This window comes from Theobroma umbraticum, unplaced genomic scaffold, assembly GCF_002168275.2.
Source record: "Theobroma umbraticum cultivar Fairchild unplaced genomic scaffold, ASM216827v3 scaffold_56.0, whole genome shotgun sequence".
Lineage (NCBI taxonomy): Eukaryota > Viridiplantae > Streptophyta > Magnoliopsida > Malvales > Malvaceae > Theobroma > Theobroma umbraticum.
The window spans coordinates 3,704,989-3,726,582 of NW_018397256.1; the positions used below are offsets into that span (position 1 = coordinate 3,704,989).

The 21,594-nt window shown below is 33.3% G+C and overlaps 3 protein-coding genes across 7 annotated transcripts; 2 read left to right on the forward strand and 1 right to left on the reverse strand.

Annotated features, from left to right (window-relative positions):
* The first annotated feature begins 1,114 nt into the window (after positions 1-1,114).
* LOC110410450 (Galactose mutarotase-like superfamily protein) lies at positions 1,115-10,457 on the forward strand. Of its 2 annotated transcripts, none has more exons than XM_021420140.2 (9): positions 1,115-1,525; positions 1,671-1,799; positions 2,737-2,793; positions 2,873-3,033; positions 3,163-3,303; positions 5,928-6,030; positions 6,112-6,211; positions 6,805-7,052; positions 9,985-10,457. In XM_021420140.2, exons 1-8 carry the CDS (start codon positions 1,433-1,435, stop codon positions 7,017-7,019), a joined length of 999 nt encoding a protein of 332 aa, XP_021275815.1. In that variant the 5' UTR covers positions 1,115-1,432; the 3' UTR covers positions 7,020-7,052; positions 9,985-10,457. The 2 variants fall into 2 exon arrangements, with proteins under 2 accessions (XP_021275815.1, XP_021275816.1); XM_021420141.2 differs by having other exon boundaries at positions 1,125-1,525; positions 1,725-1,799.
* Positions 10,458-11,907: 1,450 nt separating this feature from the next.
* LOC110411012 (Peroxidase superfamily protein) lies at positions 11,908-14,572 on the forward strand. The gene is made up of 4 exons (XM_021420998.1): positions 11,908-12,131; positions 12,256-12,450; positions 13,624-13,789; positions 13,897-14,572. Exons 1-4 carry the CDS (start codon positions 11,916-11,918, stop codon positions 14,301-14,303), a joined length of 984 nt encoding a protein of 327 aa, XP_021276673.1. The 5' UTR covers positions 11,908-11,915; the 3' UTR covers positions 14,304-14,572.
* Positions 14,573-16,069: 1,497 nt separating this feature from the next.
* RLF (reduced lateral root formation) lies at positions 16,070-19,857 on the reverse strand. 4 transcript variants are annotated; one of them, XM_021421494.2, is made up of 6 exons: positions 19,659-19,857; positions 18,863-18,985; positions 18,292-18,685; positions 18,042-18,176; positions 16,718-16,768; positions 16,070-16,368 (listed from the first exon to the last, which is right to left on the reverse strand). In XM_021421494.2, the coding sequence occupies exons 2-6, from the start codon at positions 18,902-18,904 to the stop codon at positions 16,280-16,282; spliced, it is 711 nt and encodes a 236-aa protein (XP_021277169.1). In that variant the 5' UTR covers positions 18,905-18,985; positions 19,659-19,857; the 3' UTR covers positions 16,070-16,279. The 4 variants fall into 4 exon arrangements, with proteins under 4 accessions (XP_021277169.1, XP_021277165.1, XP_021277166.1 ...); XM_021421490.2 differs by having other exon boundaries at positions 19,615-19,857; XM_021421491.2 differs by having other exon boundaries at positions 18,863-19,000; positions 19,615-19,857.
* Positions 19,858-21,594: the final 1,737 nt, after the last annotated feature.

The window sequence follows — 21,594 nt, forward strand, 5'->3', positions numbered from 1 at the left end:
ATGACTCTAAAGAATTGGAAGCAGAATGGAATAAGAGTATGGATGATAATGTGTTCTATAGAGGTCATATTCTCAACACAGTATTAGATTGGTTGTATGATTTATTTACTTTTGTTCAGATTCGAAGAGAAATATGGCAGGCATTGTAGATAAATACAACAATGAAAAACAAGGACCTAATAAGTTTTTAAATTTAAAATGATTGATAATTTATCTACCATGGATCAAAGGAATGGTTTACTAGTTATGATTTCTACACTTGGAGATTAAAAGTCAAAGTTTATAACAATTACAAGTGGGGGTTTTAATAGGAAAATCACGTCCTAATTGAAATGATTATAGAAGGAAATTGTTGCATACCATAGAAGATTTCACTTTGCAATAATTTTGGTGTAACTAAAAGGAAATATCATGATTCCAACAATTTTGACACAAAAGAAAAATAAAGGGCAGACCTTGTTACTCTGGTTGAAAGAAAAGTCATCTCAATCTTGAATGCAAATTCAAGAAAAAACAAAAATTAAAGCATACCAATACTAAAAATCTGATTGAAAATGATCGTGATGAAATTATTGCAATGATTTAAAATTTGCATATTAGTATGGTTTCTGAAAGATGCTTAACTCCTACTAAATCCAATGATTGGTCGTATGATTTTGGACTTTGGCACGACTATCCACGTGTGCCAGGATAAGCCACAAATAAAAAATTATGAAGAAATTCATAATGGACGCAAGGTAACTTTAACGGGAAATGGCAGTGCAACAGATGTTCGATGGTAACTTTAATGTGTGCTTCCACAAGGAAGTTAGTGATACAAAATCTGCTTCATGTGCTGGACATAAGACAAGAGGTCTGAACACGGTTATAGAATTGGATGAGATAATATTCTCCAAGGATTGAACTAAACCAATCCAAACCAAATGAACCAACCGGTTTGATTTGGTTTTTCTTCTCCAAACTGTTCATAGCCCTACTTATTCCTGACTTTCGTGGGCACAGGTGACTGGCATGTCGGGTTGGCAACTACGATATTGGGCCATGTAGCCTTTAGCTAAACTTCTCTTCCGGGCCCCTCTCGGCCCTTCTAGCGCAACGTTTAGCCGTCCAGAGGGTGGCGATGTAGATTCAACGCTTTGTCTTTATGGAGTAAAATCTGCGGGGAAAAGTAATAAAAGAAAGAGAGAGAAAGGAAAGTGCAAGAGCACGAGAAGAAAAAGGAAAAGAGAGAGCTTGACACTGTTGAACTTGAACATTTGCTTATAGTAATTCAAGAATAAACAAAAGGCAGAGCTACAAATTTTACGAATTTCATTTGATTTTTGATTTCTTTAGAACAATTTAGAATCGGGCACTTTTTTATTCTTCCTCTTTTTTTTTTTTTTTAAATTGTGAAATAAATAAAATCTCAAAGCATCAGTGAGTTAATTCGATGTCGAGCGAGAGAGTCCCCGTTGAGTTGTCCCAGGGTGTTAACGGCCTTGACAAAATAATCCTCCGTGAGACACGTGGCAGCTCCGCCGAGGTAATATTGTTAAGACTTCCGTTCTTCTTTTTTGTTTCAGGATCTGTTCAATTTGATCTGAGCTCTTCTTATTTCGTTTCTTTCAATTTAATTTTTATTCTCTCTGGTTTCTTGAATTTCTCTCTCTCCTTTTTTTTTTTTCAAGAAATCAAATTTCTTTTTTATTTTTTATTTATTTTTATTGCTGCGGGGTTTTCAGGTTTATTTGTTTGGAGGCCATGTGACATCTTGGAAGAATGACCATGGAGAGGAGTTGCTTTTCGTCAGTAGTAAGGTGCTATTCAGTGATAGTAGTTTTCTTTATTGAATATGAAGTGTGATGTTTAAATATATTGTTGGAATATGAAATAAGTGATATTGCATAAGCAAATTTTAGTAGTGAGTTATACTTTATTAATTCACTACCAGATTTTAAAACATTGGAAAGCTTCCAAATATGGATCACGTTAGTTTCAGGGCTGTAGTTTTAGGTGAGTTAGGAAACAGATGCAATTCATGCTTTCCGTGATAATGGTTCTAAGGTGCGGATGTCTGAAGGGTGCTTAATTTATGTAAAGGCCTTTGCGGCGGTAAACTATTTTGGTACTGAAATCCTTATGGTATTTCATCATTTTTAATGAAAGCATTTTTGCTTCCCATGTTGTCCTGTTTAACCCAGATCTTTCTCTTGAGTCTGTAAGCAATTGCAATAGTTGATGGATTAGCAGTTTTCTAGGTTGTAAATCATTCTGAACCACATTTGAGACATGAAGAGCAGATTTGTACGTATTGCAATCATTTGAACCCACAGATTCACTGTTCAGAAAAGTAAGTTTAAAATAATGACATGTTTGAAAAATTGAATAAACTTGTATAAATTTGTTTGAAACCCTGCACCGTATTATGAAATGAAATACTTTATATATTTTGAGGCAAAAAGAGCTGTACGGTAACTTAATGTTCTTCAGCCAATGAAATCTTGCGTTGAACATAGCTTCTATGACAATTTTGTTCCTTTCAGTAGTAATAGAAGATAAGGGAGAAGAAAGTTTTTGGTTCATCAAGTATAAAATGATATATGACTTGAAAATTTTACAGATGAACCTTCCTAGAAAAAAAAAAAAACATTAAAAGTGAACACTTGCATATACAAATGCAAGCATTTGAGAAGACAACATTTAGAGGTTATGTGTATTTTTGTATCTAATGTACCAGATACTCATTTTCTGCAGGCATTATTCAAGCCTCCGAAAGCCATCCGTGGAGGAATACCAATATGCTTCCCTCAAGTATGTGCATATCTGCTATTGTCCTTGCTTGTTTTGACCATGATCATCCTGGTCATGAAAACCTGCTCTGTGTTTGCAGTTTTCAAATCATGGTCCTCTTGAGCAGCATGGATTTGCTAGAAATAGATTTTGGAGCATTGACACTGATCGACCTGCCTTTCCAACAAACTCATCCAGTAAAGCTCACATTGATTTGATCCTTAGGTCTTCTGAAGAAGATATGAAGATTTGGCCTCACAGGTTGTGGTTTTTTTTTTTTTTTATAATCTTTTATCATCAATTTGTGTAGAGAGATCCCTAGTAAAATCTTTGTTTCCTCATTCTGTTGGACAAATTAACTTGTCTTCATGGATTTATTTTCTATCTCAGTTATGAGTTCCGCCTGAGGGTAGCTTTGGGCCCGGGAGGAGATCTAATGTTAACGTCTCGCATCAGGAATACAAATACTGATGGGAAGCCATTTACATTCACATTTGCATATCACACTTATTTTTCTGTTTCTGACATCAGGTAAATAAAAAGATTTGCTTCATATTTAATCCTGTCTATGATATGATGCTCAGTGATATGACTACTTCCAGATTTATATTTGCATATCTTTAATCTTATCTTCTTACATTCATAGGTTCCGCTATCTTCTCCCATTGTCGCATTTGTGTATTCTAGTTCTTTCGCATTAAGATTTAATTATCATAATTGGCTAAATCTCTTTTCATGCAACCGGCTTCTAGTTGATACCATAGTCTAATATTCTCACCATGACTGCAACCTTGTCTTTTCTGAGATAAAAATCGCATGATTTGGTTTTATGTTCTCTTCGTAGCTTCTATTTAGTTCTCCCAGTGTCACAGTTTATGTATTTTAGTTTATTATCATTAAGTTTTAATGGCTAAACTATGAGTAGTTGTGAAATTTCTGTTCTGAGCTACTGACTTCTAGTTGATAACGGGTCTAAAATTCTCTCCATTATTGCAAGCTTGTTTTGTGTTTGACGCATTGAGCAATAATGGTAGGGTTTGGGTTTTTCTTTGACTTGTTATTTGTGGAAGGTCTAAAATTCTCTCCATTGTTGCAAGCTTGTTTTGTGTTTGACGCGTTGAGCAATAATGGTAGGGTTTGGGTTTCCTTTGACTTGTTATTTGTGGAAGGTTGGGAGATGGGGAACTTTGTTTATATTTTTACTAATTTGCCCTACCCCCCTTTGAATCACGTGTTGGATCGGACCATCCTAATTGTGTTGTGCTCGTGATCCAGTTTGTGAAAAGTGGAGTACCAGATTTTCTCCCGCCTGCTCATTTAAAGCCACACTTGCTTTCCACGATGACCCCCTCCGGTATCCACTTGTTGTTCTTGACCCTTGACAGCAGCAACCAAATGTTCTTATGACAAGAAGAAAATAGACATTTCTATTAATTCAAGGGTTTAAAAACTTAAAACATGTTAAATGTTAAAGTTACCTGATCCTCCTAGTATTTACAAGAAGCCAAGTTTTTACATGTTGAAAATTTTATATTATTTTAGAGAGAAAAGATCTTGTTGGTCATTCATAATTAATAAGATATATATTAAGGTAACAGCAATAATTCTTAGTTTTCTCAAAAAGGAAAATACAATTATCAGGTTTAGATCATGTAATTTAAGTGTTATTTTTGTAGTTTCTCTTTCTTTATTTGATTTTAGTTTTATTTGCTAGCTTTGTGTTCTGGAACCTCTATTATTACAGTCATGGATTTATTCTTAAATTTAATATTTTTCTTTAAGTATTTATTTGTTAATATTAGATTTATTTATATAAATGTTAGAATTATATATTGTTACATCTATATTATCAAAACGACCCAAACAAGAATTCCAACCATACCATGATCCGAATTAGTGATTTGAAGTAGCCTATCCCTTCGTACCTCGTGCCAATCAAATTACCGTACTACATACACATAGCCGTACACTTGCTGTGGTGTACGATGGATCTGGTAAAGCTTGGTTTATCCATACTACGATAGAAAGCCATCAATCTTTTTAGGTTTCTCCAAGTATTTTATAAGGTGGATATTTTAATTACAAATACAACATTTGGTCATGTAGGGTTAACATTTAATATACAAAATGCAAAACCAGTTGATGAATATATGAATAAAACAAGAGAATGAGCAATAATGTACTGACTATTCAACATGCACAGAATGTGTGTGTTAAAGGTGTAGTTTAATATATTGGCATGTTTTCTTGTCAGAACTGCTTTGGTTAGCACTAGTCTTATTGCGGTTTTTGACTAGTCCACACTCTTGAGGCAATAAAGCATGTCTCTGATGTGTTGAAAGCTTAAAAGACTGAGTGCAGGCTTAGCTGTTTTAACAAATGAGTGATGATCCTTAAAGTTCATTTGTTTAATAACTTTTTCGGCGTTGCTGATTGGTAAAAGGTTTTCAGTTATCCGGTACTTTCCTAAATAAATTGGGATCTAATTTGTAATAGGTCTCTTGGTCTTTGAATGGTAGAGTCAAATTTATTGTGAAAGGTAACTCATTTGAGGAACCCATCTTCATTTTGATTGAGAAGTTAATTCATCCATGAAGGGTAGACGTAGTGAAAATATATGGTTATTGCTTTTGCCATTCATTTAGTTTTCTGTTCTTAAAAATATTTTCAAGCAATGCTGAAGTCCTGTTTGTTGCATGATCCTTCTTATTATTGCTCTTGTGTAACATTATCCCATCCCAAACAAACAAATTAAAAAACTGTCACATAAAATTTATGGATAGAGTTATTCTGATAGCAGACTCTCTTAGAGTTTTAGGATAAAATTTGGTTCGTGAATCATGACTGTTTGATCTGTGAAGCATTATTGTTGTAAAAGTTTAGGCCTTTCGTGGCAGCTTCTTCAAAATTAATCTGGCAAACGTCTAACCCTCTTGAAGTTCATTAATTCATCTAACTAATTATTGTGTAGGCACTAATTGAGTCGGTGCTTGTTTCTTCTCATTTAGTATGGTATTGCAACTCAACTGGTAAAACTGATTCATGCTAGAACATGTTAATTGATGATTGTCTAATTTCATGACTGTACATTATTCTTGGGCAGTGGATGAGCTCATACTATTAGTATTTAAAATATCTTAGTTGCTTGCATTCAGTGAAGTTCGTGTTGAAGGATTAGAGACACTTGATTATCTGGATAACTTACAGAACAAGGAGCGTTTTACTGAACAGGGAGATGCAATAACATTTGAAACAGAAGTGAGTTCATTATGACTTTTTCTCACCTGTTCACACTTAAATTTGGTTTACTGTTTACATATTCTAATTGTGGTTAAACAGTTGGACAAGATATACCTTAGTACTCCTACAAAAATTGCAATTCTGGATCATGAAAAGAAGAGAACCTTTGTAATACGCAAAGACGGACTACCTGATGCTGGTGAGATTTATTTTGTCCAGCTGCTTTTTTATTGACGTCCTTGCTTTTATGTACATGGGGGCCTGATTTTTATTATATTTAAGCAATGTTTCTGTTGATACTCCCAATCACATAAACAAGTATAATTCATATTTACATGGTCAGAACTTAAAAATAGAGCTTTATCATGTTTTTGATTGCTACTTAATAGTAGAGGAACTACTTTGTCTTTTTTCTTGGGCATAAGAATACTTTAACATGAGTTATGACTGTGAACTTGAGTAGATAATTGTTAGATGATTGCCACCGGTTGTGGGAATTACTTTCTCTTTACTTTTTCAGATCTATATGCTTGATATGTAGATTATTGTTAGATGATTGCCACTAGTTGTGGGAATTACTTTCTCTTTCTCTTTTCAGATCTATGCTTGATATGTATCATGAACTTCAGCTTGAGTTTTTTTCCAGTTCCTGTAGATATCATGAACTTCAGTTGCCACTAGTTTCTCTCAGCATATATTAAATGCAAAAAAAGGGTAGCATGGAATGCCTTTCACACGTTAATATCCCAAAGCTGTTCTTTGCACTAATGTTTTTATTGTTTTTGCATGCAGTGGTGTGGAATCCTTGGGATAAAAAGGCAAAGGCTATGGCTGATTTTGGAGATGATGAATACAAGCATATGCTCTGCGTGGAGGCTGCTGCTATTGAGAAACCTATCACATTGAAACCTGGTGAGGAATGGAGAGGAAGGCAAGAACTTTCTGCTGTTCCTTCTAGTTATTGTAGCGGGCAACTTGATCCTCAGAAAGTCCTCCTGGGCAGCTGAAAGATCCATTTCTGTGGTCAATATTACGTACAGGTAATTTTTGCTGAATGTTTAAAAGCAGCACTCTAAATTCTGATCTCTCTCTCTCTCTCTCTCTCTCTTTCTAAACATTGGGTGATAGGTTACTTATGCCAATATGTAAAGGTTTGGTCCATTAGTGTTTTTTCTGGCATTTCTGGTGAAGGCCTGATTCATGTGCCTATTGGCACAGTTATGCAAGAGTCAAACTAGCCATGGACCAAGAATAACACTGTTCTGCTACTTCCATGCTTTTTTCTTCTTCCCCCCAATTTTATTTTCAAGCCCAAGTAGAAATTCAACCTCAAATTGTGACAAGCAATGTGAACTTATATGCAACTTAGATCTTTTTCTGATCTGGTTGTGATATTGAGGCCAAGGAAGTGTGTGGCTTGTAAACTTTGTGTACTTGATGAAGGAGTATTGTGTTGTATCAATGCCCCTTATATTCCTTCTCTCTGGTTCTACACCTATTTGCCCTCTTTCTCTCTCTTCTCTGAAGTTGGATGAGGGCAGGTTGCTGCTGCTTTAGGAGCATAGATCCTCATGCATGTTGGATGTTGCATAAGGAATGAGGAAAGGAGTCTCAACCTAATGACACTAATGCAAGAGCAAAACAACCAAACTTAAATGGAAGCAATTAGTTTTCTTTTCTGTTTCATTGCTATCGGTGCATGAACTGTTATGACTGATTATTTATACTTCTATAAGCTTAAAGGGGAATGGTTTACTTAGGATAGGAGTCTTAGTGTAAACTGGTAAAAAAAAAAAGGAGTCTTAGTGTAAAAAGAAGTAATTATAAACTACTGGTTTGACTTGAGTTTAACCTACTTTGTCTAAAATAAGGTGAATTCAAATTAAAAAAATTAGTAAAATTATTTGAGTGGACGTAAATAGAGGGGTGTTATTGAACTACTCCAAGAACAAATGTAGATTACTCAAAACTGATGAAATATATGACTTGTAATTCCAAATGTCAAATCTGTATGTTTTCCCTGTAAATTTGTGCATCTAAGAAAAAGGAAAAAAAAGGCTCAACCCTGTTGCCTGAGATCTATCTAACACTTGAAACATCTGCAAACTGCAACTGTAACCACGTCAAAACCTGTTACTGTGGTTTAAACACCCAGTCTAGTTCATACACATGTCAGTATTGGCCTTCCCTCCACATTTACTTGATTCATTGAGTATTGCCTGTTAGCAAATGTGTGGAAGTTTGGCTTCTAATTATTGTAGTAAAAGACAGTATAGTCTATTATTTCAAATCAGCCAATAAATTTGTTTGGAGAGTGTTTTTGGAAATGGAAAGCGAACATAACATGAGTGTTTGTGGGGTTTTTTTCTTCTTTATAGAGAAGAAACGGTAAATGGGACTTTTTTATCTTAAAAAAAATAAACTTGTAATTACTATGAAGCACTACTGCCAACCATATAAAATGAACATCTAAAATGAAAATCCTTGATGCAGATTTAGAACGTTGTCTATAAAAAATATAAACTTATAGATAAATATAAGAACTTGCAACTAAAAACTTTATTAAACTTTGATAAAATAATGATAATAATTAAAAAAGAAACTTATTACATCCGAAAATGCAAACAAAGAACAAGAATACAACTTATTTTACTTTCCTTGATACCTGCATATTTCCATTTGTGATTGGATTGGACAAGGTAATTCTTTTTGTTTACCTTGGTAGTGCATTGACCTCCCTGACTTGCTTTTGCGTGGAGATTCTTAATGTGAAAAGCTTTGAAGTCCAAATCCTTTCTACTTTACTTTTTCACTCTTTCGTCTAGTCTTGGTTAAAGGACACTGCTGCTTCTATTTTTTTTAACTATTGCTTGGTGCTTGCTCTCAAACTAAATATCTCTTTGCTTTTTTTTTAGCTAGTCATTCTCTTCAGCATCTAGCCCTTGCTTGTGTCTTCCTCTGTATTCTTTATAAAAAGTTGATGATAAAGCTTGTAGACGTAAAATATTTAAATTTAAATTTTATAAGATGAAATTTTAACAGAGTTACGAACACATGTCCATAAACCACAATGCGAAAGTCCTTGCATCCTTTGCATCTGAGTCATGAACCGCTTTGCCTCATGAAGTGGATTCGATTATCGAGAGGATGTGAAATATCAGAATTACTAAGCATCTTGGTTTAGTTAAAAGCAGATCATCACTTGAAAGAAAATGCGTGTTAACAACAATGAAAATGGAAGCACATCAGCAGGATGGAAACGTGGGAGGGATAAAGCGAAAGAGAAAGCCAAGTTTTGAAGGGTTAGAACCGTATGCAATCGGCACATTCTGTGATATTTGCTTTGCAAGATACAACATAATCTCCAAGGTCTCTCTTGATAATGGCATGTGCAATTATGTGCTTTGTGGTTTTATGGGCATGTGTTCGGAACTCTGACCACTGCTGTTCTTGCAATGCTATTTGTTAGATCTAAATTCTCTTTGAGAGAATTGGTGAGAGTGAGTTCAAATAGAAGGAAAAATGATTTTATTTTTTTGTATAATTAAATGTTATAAATGATCGATTTTTATTTTTAAGGATGTAAAGTGTTTTAACTTACTAATGATGTGTGATTTTGTGGTTGATTGACAGTGTATATAAACCCTAAACATATATAAGATATTTGATTGTCCCAAGCTGTTGATTAACTTCTCTGTTTTTAAGTGGCCATAATTTTTGGCTTTGTAGTGGTTTCAATCAGTTTCTTTTAGTTCTTTTGCATGTATGTGCTCTTATATTATTTAAAAGTAGGGAACATTGCAGTATTTGTCTTTGGCTATAACTACCCTGAACATGTTTTGTAGGTAGGGATAGTGCTGTTTTTGTATTAGCTACAAGTGATTCTGTTTTGCTTACAACAGTCAAGTTGATGAACCTCTTTGTTATCAAGCAATCAGTAGTCATTTCTAATGGAATCTACCGCGCATGCAGGTATTATGATGCAACATGTGGATGGATCCGGACGGTACAATTCTATTGACCTGGATTTTTGTTGGTTGAAGAATGGATTCACGAGTAGCTAGGACATTGTCAAATAATGTTGCTCCGGCGATGACTGTTTTTTAGCCAAAAGTACAAATGGATGACAGTATTTGGAGAGTGTCAGTGGACCAAACAAAGCTTAAAATAGAATTACTGATGTATGGTGGATGTGAAATTGCATCTTTTCAATGGAGTCTCCTCTTGTGCAAAAGTTCGTTGTTCCTTTGCTGCTATTGTATTTGGGAGCAATTGTTATTCTTCTTTCTTCTTGTTGTTGCTGATGTTAAAAGACACTGTTATTCCAGCTGCGGATGAGCTACGGGCTGGGCTGTGTGGTGATTTCAACAGCGGCTCAGGCTTTGTAAGAATCTACTAATTGAATTCTGTTGGATTATTTATCTTTTCTTCTCTTTTGGAGACAAGTTTCTGAACAAAATTCCTTGGGTATCTTTAATCAACTTAAAGAAAATAGTAGAGCTTATATATAGGAAATGTAACAACTGGATTTTAGATTATATGGTCTCCAAAACCTGATGATATGAGTTAAGTAAATCACATGATCAGGTCAAGGGTAATCTTTTTTAACCAAAAAAAAAAAAAGGGATTGATTGTTTTTAGAAAGACTCAACTAAAATTTGTAAAAAAAAAAAAATTAATTATTTTAGAAAATTTAAATAAAATTTTAATTTTTTATTGTATTCAATTAAGTTTATATTTTTATTTTTTAAGTTAAATAAACATTAATGATTAATGATTGATTCATTATTAATTAAAATGTCATTGGACATTGATGTATCATAACAAATGATAGTGTAATATATTAATGTGACATCATGATATAATTATGTGATATTTTTTATTTTTTATATTAATATTATTATATTAAAAATATTTTAATTAATAATAATTAATTAATCATTACTTACAAGAGATTATTTTAAGTAAAATATAAGTAGAAAGATTTGATTGATTGTAATAAAAGAATAATTAAAATTTTTTTAAAAAAAAAATTAATCAAATGAATGAAATCAAATCAGATAGATGAATAAAAACAAAACCCAATTTAGACTGTAAGAGAAGCACGTTTGCAAATTTGGAATCTTAGCCCGCTGATTTGGCAAAGCCTTTGAAATCCGAAGGCCAAAACAGGCCACAGCAGAATATATATATATATATATATATATATATATATAGATTAAAGAAGTAAACAATAATGGAAATAGGCTTACGATTTCCGTAATCCATGGGAGAGGGACTTAGATTGATAAGATGATATTGTGAATCATAGTGATGCTGTCGACTCTTAATTCCAATATCTTTAGTTAATTGGCAAATTCTAGAGTATCAACAGCCTCCACAATTCATATACAGCTAGCCTACCGCAACAAAAGGACATGGAATTCTTCTTTGCCTCTTGGCCTCTCTAAACGCTTTTCGATTGGACTTTTGTTTTGGGAGTGGTTGGGCACTAACATGCAGTTGAGTTGGCATATTGTACACGCGTTGGCCTTGCTCTCCCGTTGTTTATTTCACAAAACTAAATTAAAATAGAGATCCAAATTGAAGGCTTAGATCATCTCCTTGTGCTCCTGCATGAACTTATTTGCATGTTATCCCTCCCAACCCGGAGCCGAAACATAAAACAAATAAATAAAGAAAAGACCCATAATCTGTCCAAGGCCCAATCATTTGCACAAGGCTCCAAAACATTTTAATATTTTGTAATAATGTTGCTTGAGAACGTGATAACAATATATAGTGATTTTTCAAGCCTCCAGATGGAGGGTGCATATGCAGCCATGTTCCGCTCTAAAGTCTCTCTATAAAATACATAATGCAATGGACCAACTCAATCCATGTGAAGGAAGAAAAGCTAAGTCATGGAAAACAAAAGCATAATTGTTGTCTCATGTATCCTTCTTCCTCTCCTCTTCACAATCGCTTCTGCTCAGACTCGGCTTAGACCAGACTTCTATAGAAAAACATGCCCCAATGTTGAGTCTATTGTCCGCTCTGCAGTCCAAACGAAGTTCCAGCAAACCTTTGTCACAGCTCCCGGAACTCTTCGGCTCTTCTTCCACGATTGCTTTGTTCGTGTAAGTGAAGTGAATTAATTGCTTAAGACTTTGTATCTATTATTGGCCGTCCCCGTATCTGTCCTTACGTACTCACCCACTCTCTCTCTCTCGTGTGTGTGTGTGTGTGTATCTATACATATAGGGATGTGATGCTTCGGTGATGCTGGCGGGCAATGGGAACGCGGAGAAGGATCATCCTGATGACACATCCCTAGCGGGAGATGGATTCGACACAGTGATCAAAGCCAAGGCGGCTCTTGATAGTAATCCTCGGTGCCGAAACAAAGTTTCATGTGCAGACATTCTAGCTCTTGCCACTAGAGATGTCATAGCCTTGGTATACATGCAATCTTTATTTCTATCTCTACTTTTCAACAAACCATGCATTTTTGTTTCTCACTCCTCCATCTTCACATTTACTCCTAATTCCCTCTCCTAAATAATGTTTGAATTTGATTTTTTTTATGGCCTAATTTCTTTAAATTTTTATCTTCGATTGTTTAAATATTTATTAAATTGAATTTTTATAAATATGTATGAACAACTCTTCATTTCAAGAATTTTAGAAAGTATTTTTTTTCATATTTTAATCAATAATATATTAAAATAAAATGAAGCCATAGTTAAAAATTACATTAGCATACTGTACATGTTTAGGAGATAAAAGGAGTATAAGTTGACTACCTTTACAAGACTTTATAATTGATACGCTAATTTTATAATTTTGCTCACATTTTTAGTTCTAATTTTGATTAATAATTTGCTTCTTTTACTCTTTTTAATATCGAATATTAAATTCTATTTTTTAACACTTTAAATTTTGAATTTATCTTTTTCTTAATGAACATGTATACTGATGTATACTAATCATTGCGAGGAGTAAACTCTTTCTATACTTATAAAATATATATTTTTAGAATATAATGAAAGAAAATTTAGTTGTTATTTTTTTTTTCACAGGATCAATTTCTTTTTGAGAATTGCAGAATGAATTATGCATGTAATATTCTCTGCTCTTCCTTTTTTTTTTTCTAATTATCTAATTCCTTTTAAGTGTTTTGTAACTTGTATTCTATTTTTTAAAAAAAATTAGTTAGACTTTAATTTTTATTCAATCCTTTATACATGCCATATGAATTATACCAATGTTTTTAAAATCGGATTGGAGAGGGAAGTGTTTTTTAAAATATGATTTTGGTATTAAATAAATGTTAAATACAATAAACATTTGACTTTTCGATTGCTTTTCAATTCAGCGATGGGTTCAACTTTTAAAACATCGAATTATATTGAAAATTTTACATATTTTTAATTTATTAATAGAAATTTATGTATATATTTTTATTAAATCCCAGGAAAATATCATTTGAATTTAGTTATTATTTAAAAGAAATCTCCTTGTCATATTTTAATCTAAAGTGTTATTTCTGTTGCGGACAAAAAGTATATATATATATATATATATATATAAATTAATTAATTAATAAATTAATGAATTAATTTCGTTCAGACCGGAGGACCGAATTATCGAGTGGAGTTGGGAAGACGTGATGGGAGGATATCCACAAAAGCCAGTGTTGAAAATCAGCTTCCTCACCCTGACTTTAACTTAGACCAGCTCAATTCCATGTTTGCCAGGCACGGCCTCACTCAGACCGATATGATTGCATTATCAGGTAAACCATTCACCTTCTCTTGCATTTCTTAGTCATAACCATGCAATCTCTAATTCACCTCCCAACTTTGAACATATACTTAGGGTTGGTTGTGATGTTTTGAACAGGTGCACACACCCTGGGATTCTCCCATTGCGGGCGTTTCTCCAATCGAATCTACAACTTCAGCCCCCGGAGCAAGATTGACCCTTCTCTCAACTTTGCATACGCTTTGCAGCTTAGGCAAATGTGCCCCAGAAATGTTGACCCCAGAATTGCCATCAACATGGACCCAACCACACCTCGGATATTCGACAATGTCTACTACAAGAATCTTCAGCAAGGAAAGGGTCTCTTCACCTCTGATCAGATACTATTTACTGATCGCAGATCAAGAAACACTGTCAAACTTTTCGCTTCAAACAATGCAGCTTTTCAAAATGCTTTTGTGGCTGCCATTACCAAGCTAGGCCGTGTAGGGGTTTTGACAGGAAATCAAGGTGAAATTCGACGAGATTGCACCCAACCAAACTAGGGAAAGAGAATTCTTACTGCTTCATTTCCCTTCACTTTAGCCTTGTCCTGCCCATCTTTCCTCATTTCCATTATCTTTTGTCATGTGATTGGCCACATCACCGACATCTCTAAGTCTCATAAATAGCACTCATGTCAAATTCATAATTGTTTCTCGCTCTTAAAATAATAAAAATGATTTGACTTGTTTCATTACTTTGCAGATCAAATATTAATTGCCGAGTCATCATCGTCTTGTTATATTTCTAGCTGTCATGTAATTTTTCTCTTAACTCTTCAACCTTGGTAGCTAGGGAATCAAGGCTGATAATGTTTAATGGCAATCCCATTATATCATTTTCGAATGATTCATTGTGTAATCGGAAATATCCGATGTATTGATACACTATATAGGATTCATCTTGTTAGATTTAATCAAGACTATGCGACTCTATCTTATCCAAACTTAAGACTTCAAAAGTTAAATAAACTAAGATCTTTTTCTTGACTTTTTTGTCTACTCTTCTTTTGTTTATTTGCTCATACTTGAAACTAAGAATGGATCAATTTTGGAATCAGAAAAATGGTGTATTCATGATGTGGAGTGTTCATAGATAATCAATGGTTGCATTTGAAAGGACATGCTGGTTAAGAACTAGTTTTTTGTGAGTTCACTACAATTCGAAAGTTATGTTTTATCCAAAACATCATGTGTGTCTGCTAACATGTGAAGGATCGTAACCATTCAAAAAAAATGTAGTAGGTTCAAAGCTTTTCAATCTAATTTTGCTTTTTCGGTACTACAATCTCTCCGTTAAATAAAATCACTTTTGTCTGTAGCCTTCCATGTACCTAATTTTGCATCCTAAATGGACAACTGTAGATCTAATTTTCCTTGAAAAAATGAGAATTTTCATTGGAAATTAAGGCAGAATGTCAATCCACACTTTGTAGCAAAATCATCACTGCCCTCGTATTGTCTGGCTTCGTCATGGTCTAAATTTGAGTGGAAATTTTAAGGAGAAAATTAGTTAGTTACTTGGAATACTTCAGATAAAGAAGTGTACGTAAAACCCCCAGTCTACATTTTTTCTCAGTCAGTCCAAAGCCCAAACATAGTGTCTGTGAACTTTTCCTAAGCTCAACTCGTTTAAATCATTATTTAAACATTTCAGATGGTCTGGTCGACGGCCACAGTGAGCTCTACAAAGGTGTCCTACTTCCTTTCGCCAGGAGGATTTCACATCCCCACCCCCGGGCTGCACCTTTGAATCACTTAAAGCTGTGGAGGTCATTGATTCAAAACGCTCCAAAGCCCCTGCTGGACATGCCACAGTTGCTCGTATTTGCAGGGAGAGAAAATGCCATTGCCCATTTTCTCTGACTTGTCCCGAACAAGTTATATAACCTCACATTCATCATTGGAGATGCTCGAAATGGTTGCCATGGACAAATGATGGTGGAGGCATTTACCACCAAAGATGCTGTCAAAGTTCCCTTCACATCTCGAGCAAAGGGTGAAAATTCAGGCCTGCAAGCTTCAAGTTCATAGATGTTACAGCCAGGACAACGATCTTCTTAGCTCTTACTGCCACACAAGGATTGACGACTTTGGATCTGTTCACAACAGAGAGACTAATAGATTTGCATGCTCAACCATATCCAGCAAACATTTCTGAATGTAAGAATTCATAGATCCATAGAAGGGAAGGTCAACATCAAACAGATCAATTGTTTATTCAACTTGAAAATTGAGTTCCAACACATCACCAAATCAAGGGGTTAATATGACTAAATAAATATCACCGGCTAGTATATATTATTATTGCACAATGTGTACGTACAACTTTATTTCATTCACTATCTTGTACAAAATCAGATGTATAAAATGTGAATAATATGAGTTTGACCACTTAAGAGGATATTATTGCACTCTCTTCCTGCACTATGTCCCTCAGCAGCAGTGATGCCGATGAAGCCAAGTCCCAAGAAGTTTTATTATCTGTTACTGCCTTCACTATCATCCAAAGTACCCACCAGACATTTTTCCAGTAAGAATTCTGAGTTTACCCAAGCATGGTATTTGTCTAAAAGACAGGTTAAGGACTGCCTCCATCATTCAAAAGACAAGGAAATAGCAGTTTTATACTTGCACCAAGAAATTTGGACATGTGATCCGAACATTTTGGATATGATGATAAGACCTCCCTATATCTGATTGCACGACCATCTCAAATGAGTATGAGCATCTAATTAGTACAGCACCTAATTGAAAAAAAAAAATCCTAAATGGAAAACGTCAAATTTAAATGCACATAAGTACTATAATCTTAGTCTAAATTTATTTGAGCTCTAAAACATGCATAAAGTTTTGTCATTATCGGGGTGACCAACCAAAATAACAAATAATTTCCAAAAAAAAAAAAAAAAGGATACTGAATAAAGCTGTGCAGTCTTTTCCCACTGCCTTCATGAGCATATCAACACCTGAGAAAAGTGATTTGGTCAAAATAGGTTAATAAGCCTGTTCAGACAATATATTTATTATAAAACTACAAAATTCATGGATAAAATAATGTAAAAAAAAAAAAAACATAATAACACCATATTCTAAATGATGCTACCATGACTAATAGAATTCTTCAAACATAACAACCTTCAAGAGTAACACCCTAGAATTTAAAGGGAAAATATGATCAATAAGAGGAACCCTCAACAACAAGAAATTTCCTAAATCTTTTCCTGGAACTTGGCATCAAATAAGCATCGTCATTGGATAACTATCATGGAGCTACCCCTAATGAATCAGAATAAAGGCTAATGAGTTTAACACAAAGATATCAACAAAATCAACAGTAATGTCAATTAGATTAGTTTTTCATTCTCTTAGGCACCACTTAAAACTCATCTTCATGTTTCCTCTGTGGTTGCCTTCAAAGAAAAAAGGCAAAAACAAAAAAGGAAGATACTTAAGCATGAAAATTGGAAAAAAAAAAACAGACAATTCGATAGAACTCTAGTTTGACCAATTGTAAAGTTATGTTTAACTTTATATAGAGAAGATATTGCAGAGAGACCTCAGGATACCTCAATCAGCTCCCCCAACAAAAATTAAACAACAACGAATATATCGCTCTACTAAAGAAAAAGTTGTTTTGCCACCACATAATTAGCTTCTTTGGTGCTCTTTAACCCAAATTTCGACCAAATTCTAGGGAAGAACTCCAAAAATATAATTAAACTAACCACAACATATGCACCTGACCGCATTTAAATGTGCTTACCCTGCCGGTGAAAGTTTTGGAGTCTATTCATTTGTGAGGAAAAAAAAAAGAAATCGAGGAATTTAGCTTGAAAAGTTAAAATGAAAAAGTTTTGGAGTCTATTCATGGTACAATAGTTAAAATGAAAAATCAAACAGTTTTATAAAGTATAATTCAAAAGTTTTGCATCTTCATTGAAAACCAAAGCAAGAAAATAAAAAATGAAAATTTTTTTTTTCAAACTACAGAGTTGAGAGGCAGATAAATCTTCAACTACATGCCCATTCCTACACTGCAAAAACTATAAGCACTTGACTAAAAGAGAGAATAGACTGTCAGAAAACAATCAATATGCATTTGCATCAACTTCAACCTGAGAGAAATGCGGATAATATAATTGGGCCAGATAAATCTCAAAATACGATAAATTTATCAAAGAACAGGGAGTTGAATCCACCAAGGGTTCAAACTCCCACAATGGAAAATCATGTCCTTACCTCCAGGGTGAAACTTCATATATGGAGATATATTGTACACACGTCCTTTCAGAACAGTCCACATGGAACCTTCTGTTTGATTTTGCTTAACTTCACTCATTGAAATAAGCCTCCTATTTGACTGCCCTTTCAATCCTGAAACACATGATTTATGGTAAAAACATTGAAGTAACGTGCAGTTGGCAATGCAATTTCAAAGGAATACGGCAAATGCAAAACAATCTCACGAAGAAACCGTTTCACAACTTACCTGCAAGGTCAGGATGCGTTTGAGTAAGCCTAAGCCAGTCCATTTGACTATATCCTTTCTCAAAAGGAACTTTGGTCCGAGGTGCAGGCTTTCTAGTAGAAATTTTAGGTTTTTCTGCTTTCTTTCCTGAAGCATCTGCATCTCCAGATGCTACTTGTCTCGATGATTCACAAGATGGTTTCAGACATGATGCGTCTATAACATTGACAGTCAAAGAACCAACAGCAGCCTGCTTTCCCAAGGTGGCATTATTTGGTTGTTTATCTTTCCAGAGAAAACCACCATTTTGACTACTATCAATGCTATTTGAGAATTCATCTTTGATGGTAATACCACCAATATCAGCTACAAGATTCGTTGTGTCCACACCGTTTTGATCAGTAGGCAAGCCAACCTAAATCAAAAACCATAGATTTGACGTAACTTTCTGATAATAAATTAAAAGTATCCAGTACTCAAGTTTATTTTAACGTACAATAGAGTAATAAAGCTGATTCTTGATAATTGAGTCAATACAGCCAATCAAAAAGCTATAGTTTAAGTTTATGAAAGATGTAGAATTTTAACTTGCCTGACAAAAGGTAAAATCATTGTCATTGTTCTCGTTGTCCATGCCGTGAATAAGGCAATTACAAAGATATTAAATTAATTCAAGCACTTGTTCTTCTCCAGTGATACAATTACAACAGTTCTTCTACAACATCAGAAACTATATAATCAAAGAAATGTCACATAATGATGATATAAGAATAACATTCACTAAACAAATATTGATAACAAATTACTTTAAAAAACAAATGACACACAAACAATGGAACTTAGCTGGCAAGGGGGAAAAAATTACAGACCTAAGACAATCTTCTAGAAAATACCCATTTAGGATAACTTACAGAATGGCAAGCCAACACATAAAAGCACGTCTAGCTTCAACCTAATAATGTATCTCAGGAGGACAAATGGTTACAAAAATTGACTCATGATGATACTACCAATAAATAACATTATATCAACTTAGTCTTATTTTTAGTACAAATTAAAACTTTAGATGAGGATTGCATTGGTAAAGGCATGAGTCCCAATATTTAGATCTCTTCCAAGCAAGCAAGTAAATAATTTTGATACAATTCAATTAAACTACAAATTTTCTAGTTTACATGAGATGATAGCACAACGCTTAAAACATTAATTGAGTTTAAAATTCAATTAAGCTAATAAAATTATATCCCATTTCGCAGAAACATGCTATCCCAATCCAAAGTTCCTAAGGTTTTAAAAAAGTAACGAAAACGAACAAGAGAAGGATTGAAGAGAGTCAAACGTAACTCTAGGTGGCGGAAGAATCGGTGAAACTAGCAGAGATTGCTAACCCTGTATTGCAAAAGCTTCTGCTGCAGACGCTAAATTGCTTGAGGTGAAATGCAGGCGTTTACACGAAAGGGGTTTGGGAGCTTCTAAATCTCTTGATAAAATGGAAACCCAATGAAGAAAAGAAAACCCTAACCCTAACTCGAAGAGAGGCTGTCTCTTTGCTAACCCACCTTCCTTACGCCAACCAATATTACGGCTTTTTTATTACTGCAACTAGAACGATGCCCGAGGGCTTAGTGCGGTTCGGGTTGGGTATTTGACTATATTTCTGAGTCCAGATCCGATTCGAGATTATTATAATATTAATAAATAAATAAATAATAATATTTTGACTAATCAAACTACTCGTACATGTCGCGGTTATTTCATTGTTTTTACTATAGAGGATTGACACTTTCAGGAAGGCACAAAAAATAGCATAGTGAAATTTGATGTGATAGTAAATAGCATAATTGTATCTTGATATCGGAAGCTCGTACACGACATTCTATTGAATTGTAGTAAAGTGAGTGCGTGGTCAGTGGGTGCATGTTGGGTAATTATCCTCTTAAGTATCACTGCCCTTGTCCAAAAAACAAAAAAAAAAACTTAAAAGGTAGTTTGAATATCCAAGTCACAATTTGTTGAGAGCAAAAAAGATATTAATAAACAAAATTGATCCAAAGACCCTTTCAGTTCTTGTACTTTTTAATTTTATTCAATTTAATTTTTTATATTCAAAATCGAAGCAATTTAGTTTTTTAATTTTAAAAATTATATCAATTTAATCATTTCTTTTAATGGCATCTAATTTTATTATTAAAAGATAACGTCAGTATTGATGTGTCACATTTTGATGACGAGACGTTTTGAGATGATGACATGACATGTCACGTGGCACTTAGCGATGATTTGACAATGCCACGTGGTGCTATATGATGATGTGGTAATGCTGATATGGCATTGGCATTCTACAAAATTTAAGTTTGAATACTCTTTCTATCAAAACAATTTTAAAAAGAATTTATACCTAAAGTCAAATTTAGATAAATAACTTATATTATGTTAACGTAAAATAATATAAAATGACTAAATAAATTCTTTTTTCTTCAATTTATTATAGTATAAAAATTTAAAAATTATTTAACTTGGTTTTTAACTTAAGCTAAAGTCAAATTAGCAAAATATATTGATTTAGTTTTTTCTTTTAAAAAAATGAAGAACGGAGATATGGAGTTAACGATGATTATAAAAATAATTTTTTATTTTAACTTGCTTAATTTGGATATGACAAACCTCTTGTTACAACAATAGAATCTGAACTCCACCATTCTAATTTTTTATTTATATTTTATATTTTTATTTTGTTTAATATTTCAAATTATATTTTTTAAGTTGAAATTTCTTATATTAAAGATTGCATTTATGGTTAATAAAGTTAAATATAACTGTAAATATTGGTACCATTTTATTTTATTAACAAAATTTTTGGATATCCAAATTAATAATTTAAATTTAAATTAGTAGAATTTGATTATGGTATTTGAATTTAAATAAAATCATTTTATAAGAAATTTTGAGTAAATTTAAATAAAAAAGTAAATTGGGTAAGAGTTAAATAGTTACAAAAGAATGTGTATTTGTAAATTGTGAAAGTTATAACTAAATCAAAATATTTTGCTAATTTGAGTAAATTTAAATAAAAAGTAAATTGGGTAAGAGTTGAATAATTTCAAAAGAATATGTATTTATAAATTGTGAAAATTTTAACTAAATCAACATAGTTAGTCATTTTATATTATTTTATTTTAATATAATGCAAGTTATTCATCTAAATTTGACTTTAGTTATGAAATTTTTAAAAAAAATTTTTATACAAGGAAAAATTCAAACTTATTTTTTGTAAAAAAGATAAATTAATTTACATATTTGATAATTAAATAATTCAGTAAGAAA

What these genes read in the sequence shown, in the direction of transcription:
- LOC110410450 (XM_021420140.2), top strand. Translation starts at nt 1,433, where the DNA reads ATGTCGAGCGAGAGAGTCCCCGTTGAGTTGTCCCAGGGTGTTAACGGC. An exon ending in TACCAATATGCTTCCCTCAA is followed by an intron (nt 2,794 to 2,872) that starts GTATGTGCATAT and finishes CTGTGTTTGCAG; the next exon opens with TTTTCAAATCATGGTCCTCT. An exon ending in CAATAACATTTGAAACAGAA is followed by an intron (nt 6,031 to 6,111) that starts GTGAGTTCATTA and finishes GTGGTTAAACAG; the next exon opens with TTGGACAAGATATACCTTAG.
- LOC110411012 (XM_021420998.1), top strand. Translation starts at nt 11,916, where the DNA reads ATGGAAAACAAAAGCATAATTGTTGTCTCATGTATCCTTCTTCCTCTC. An exon ending in CTAGAGATGTCATAGCCTTG is followed by an intron (nt 12,451 to 13,623) that starts GTATACATGCAA and finishes AATTTCGTTCAG; the next exon opens with ACCGGAGGACCGAATTATCG. An exon ending in CGATATGATTGCATTATCAG is followed by an intron (nt 13,790 to 13,896) that starts GTAAACCATTCA and finishes TGTTTTGAACAG; the next exon opens with GTGCACACACCCTGGGATTC.
- RLF (XM_021421494.2), bottom strand. Translation starts at nt 18,904, where the DNA reads ATGGACAACGAGAACAATGACAATGATTTTACCTTTTGTCAG. An exon ending in ATGATTTTACCTTTTGTCAG is followed by an intron (nt 18,686 to 18,862) that starts GCAAGTTAAAAT and finishes TTTTTGATTTAG; the next exon opens with GTTGGCTTGCCTACTGATCA. An exon ending in TATGAAGTTTCACCCTGGAG is followed by an intron (nt 16,769 to 18,041) that starts GTAAGGACATGA and finishes CACTTTTCTCAG; the next exon opens with GTGTTGATATGCTCATGAAG.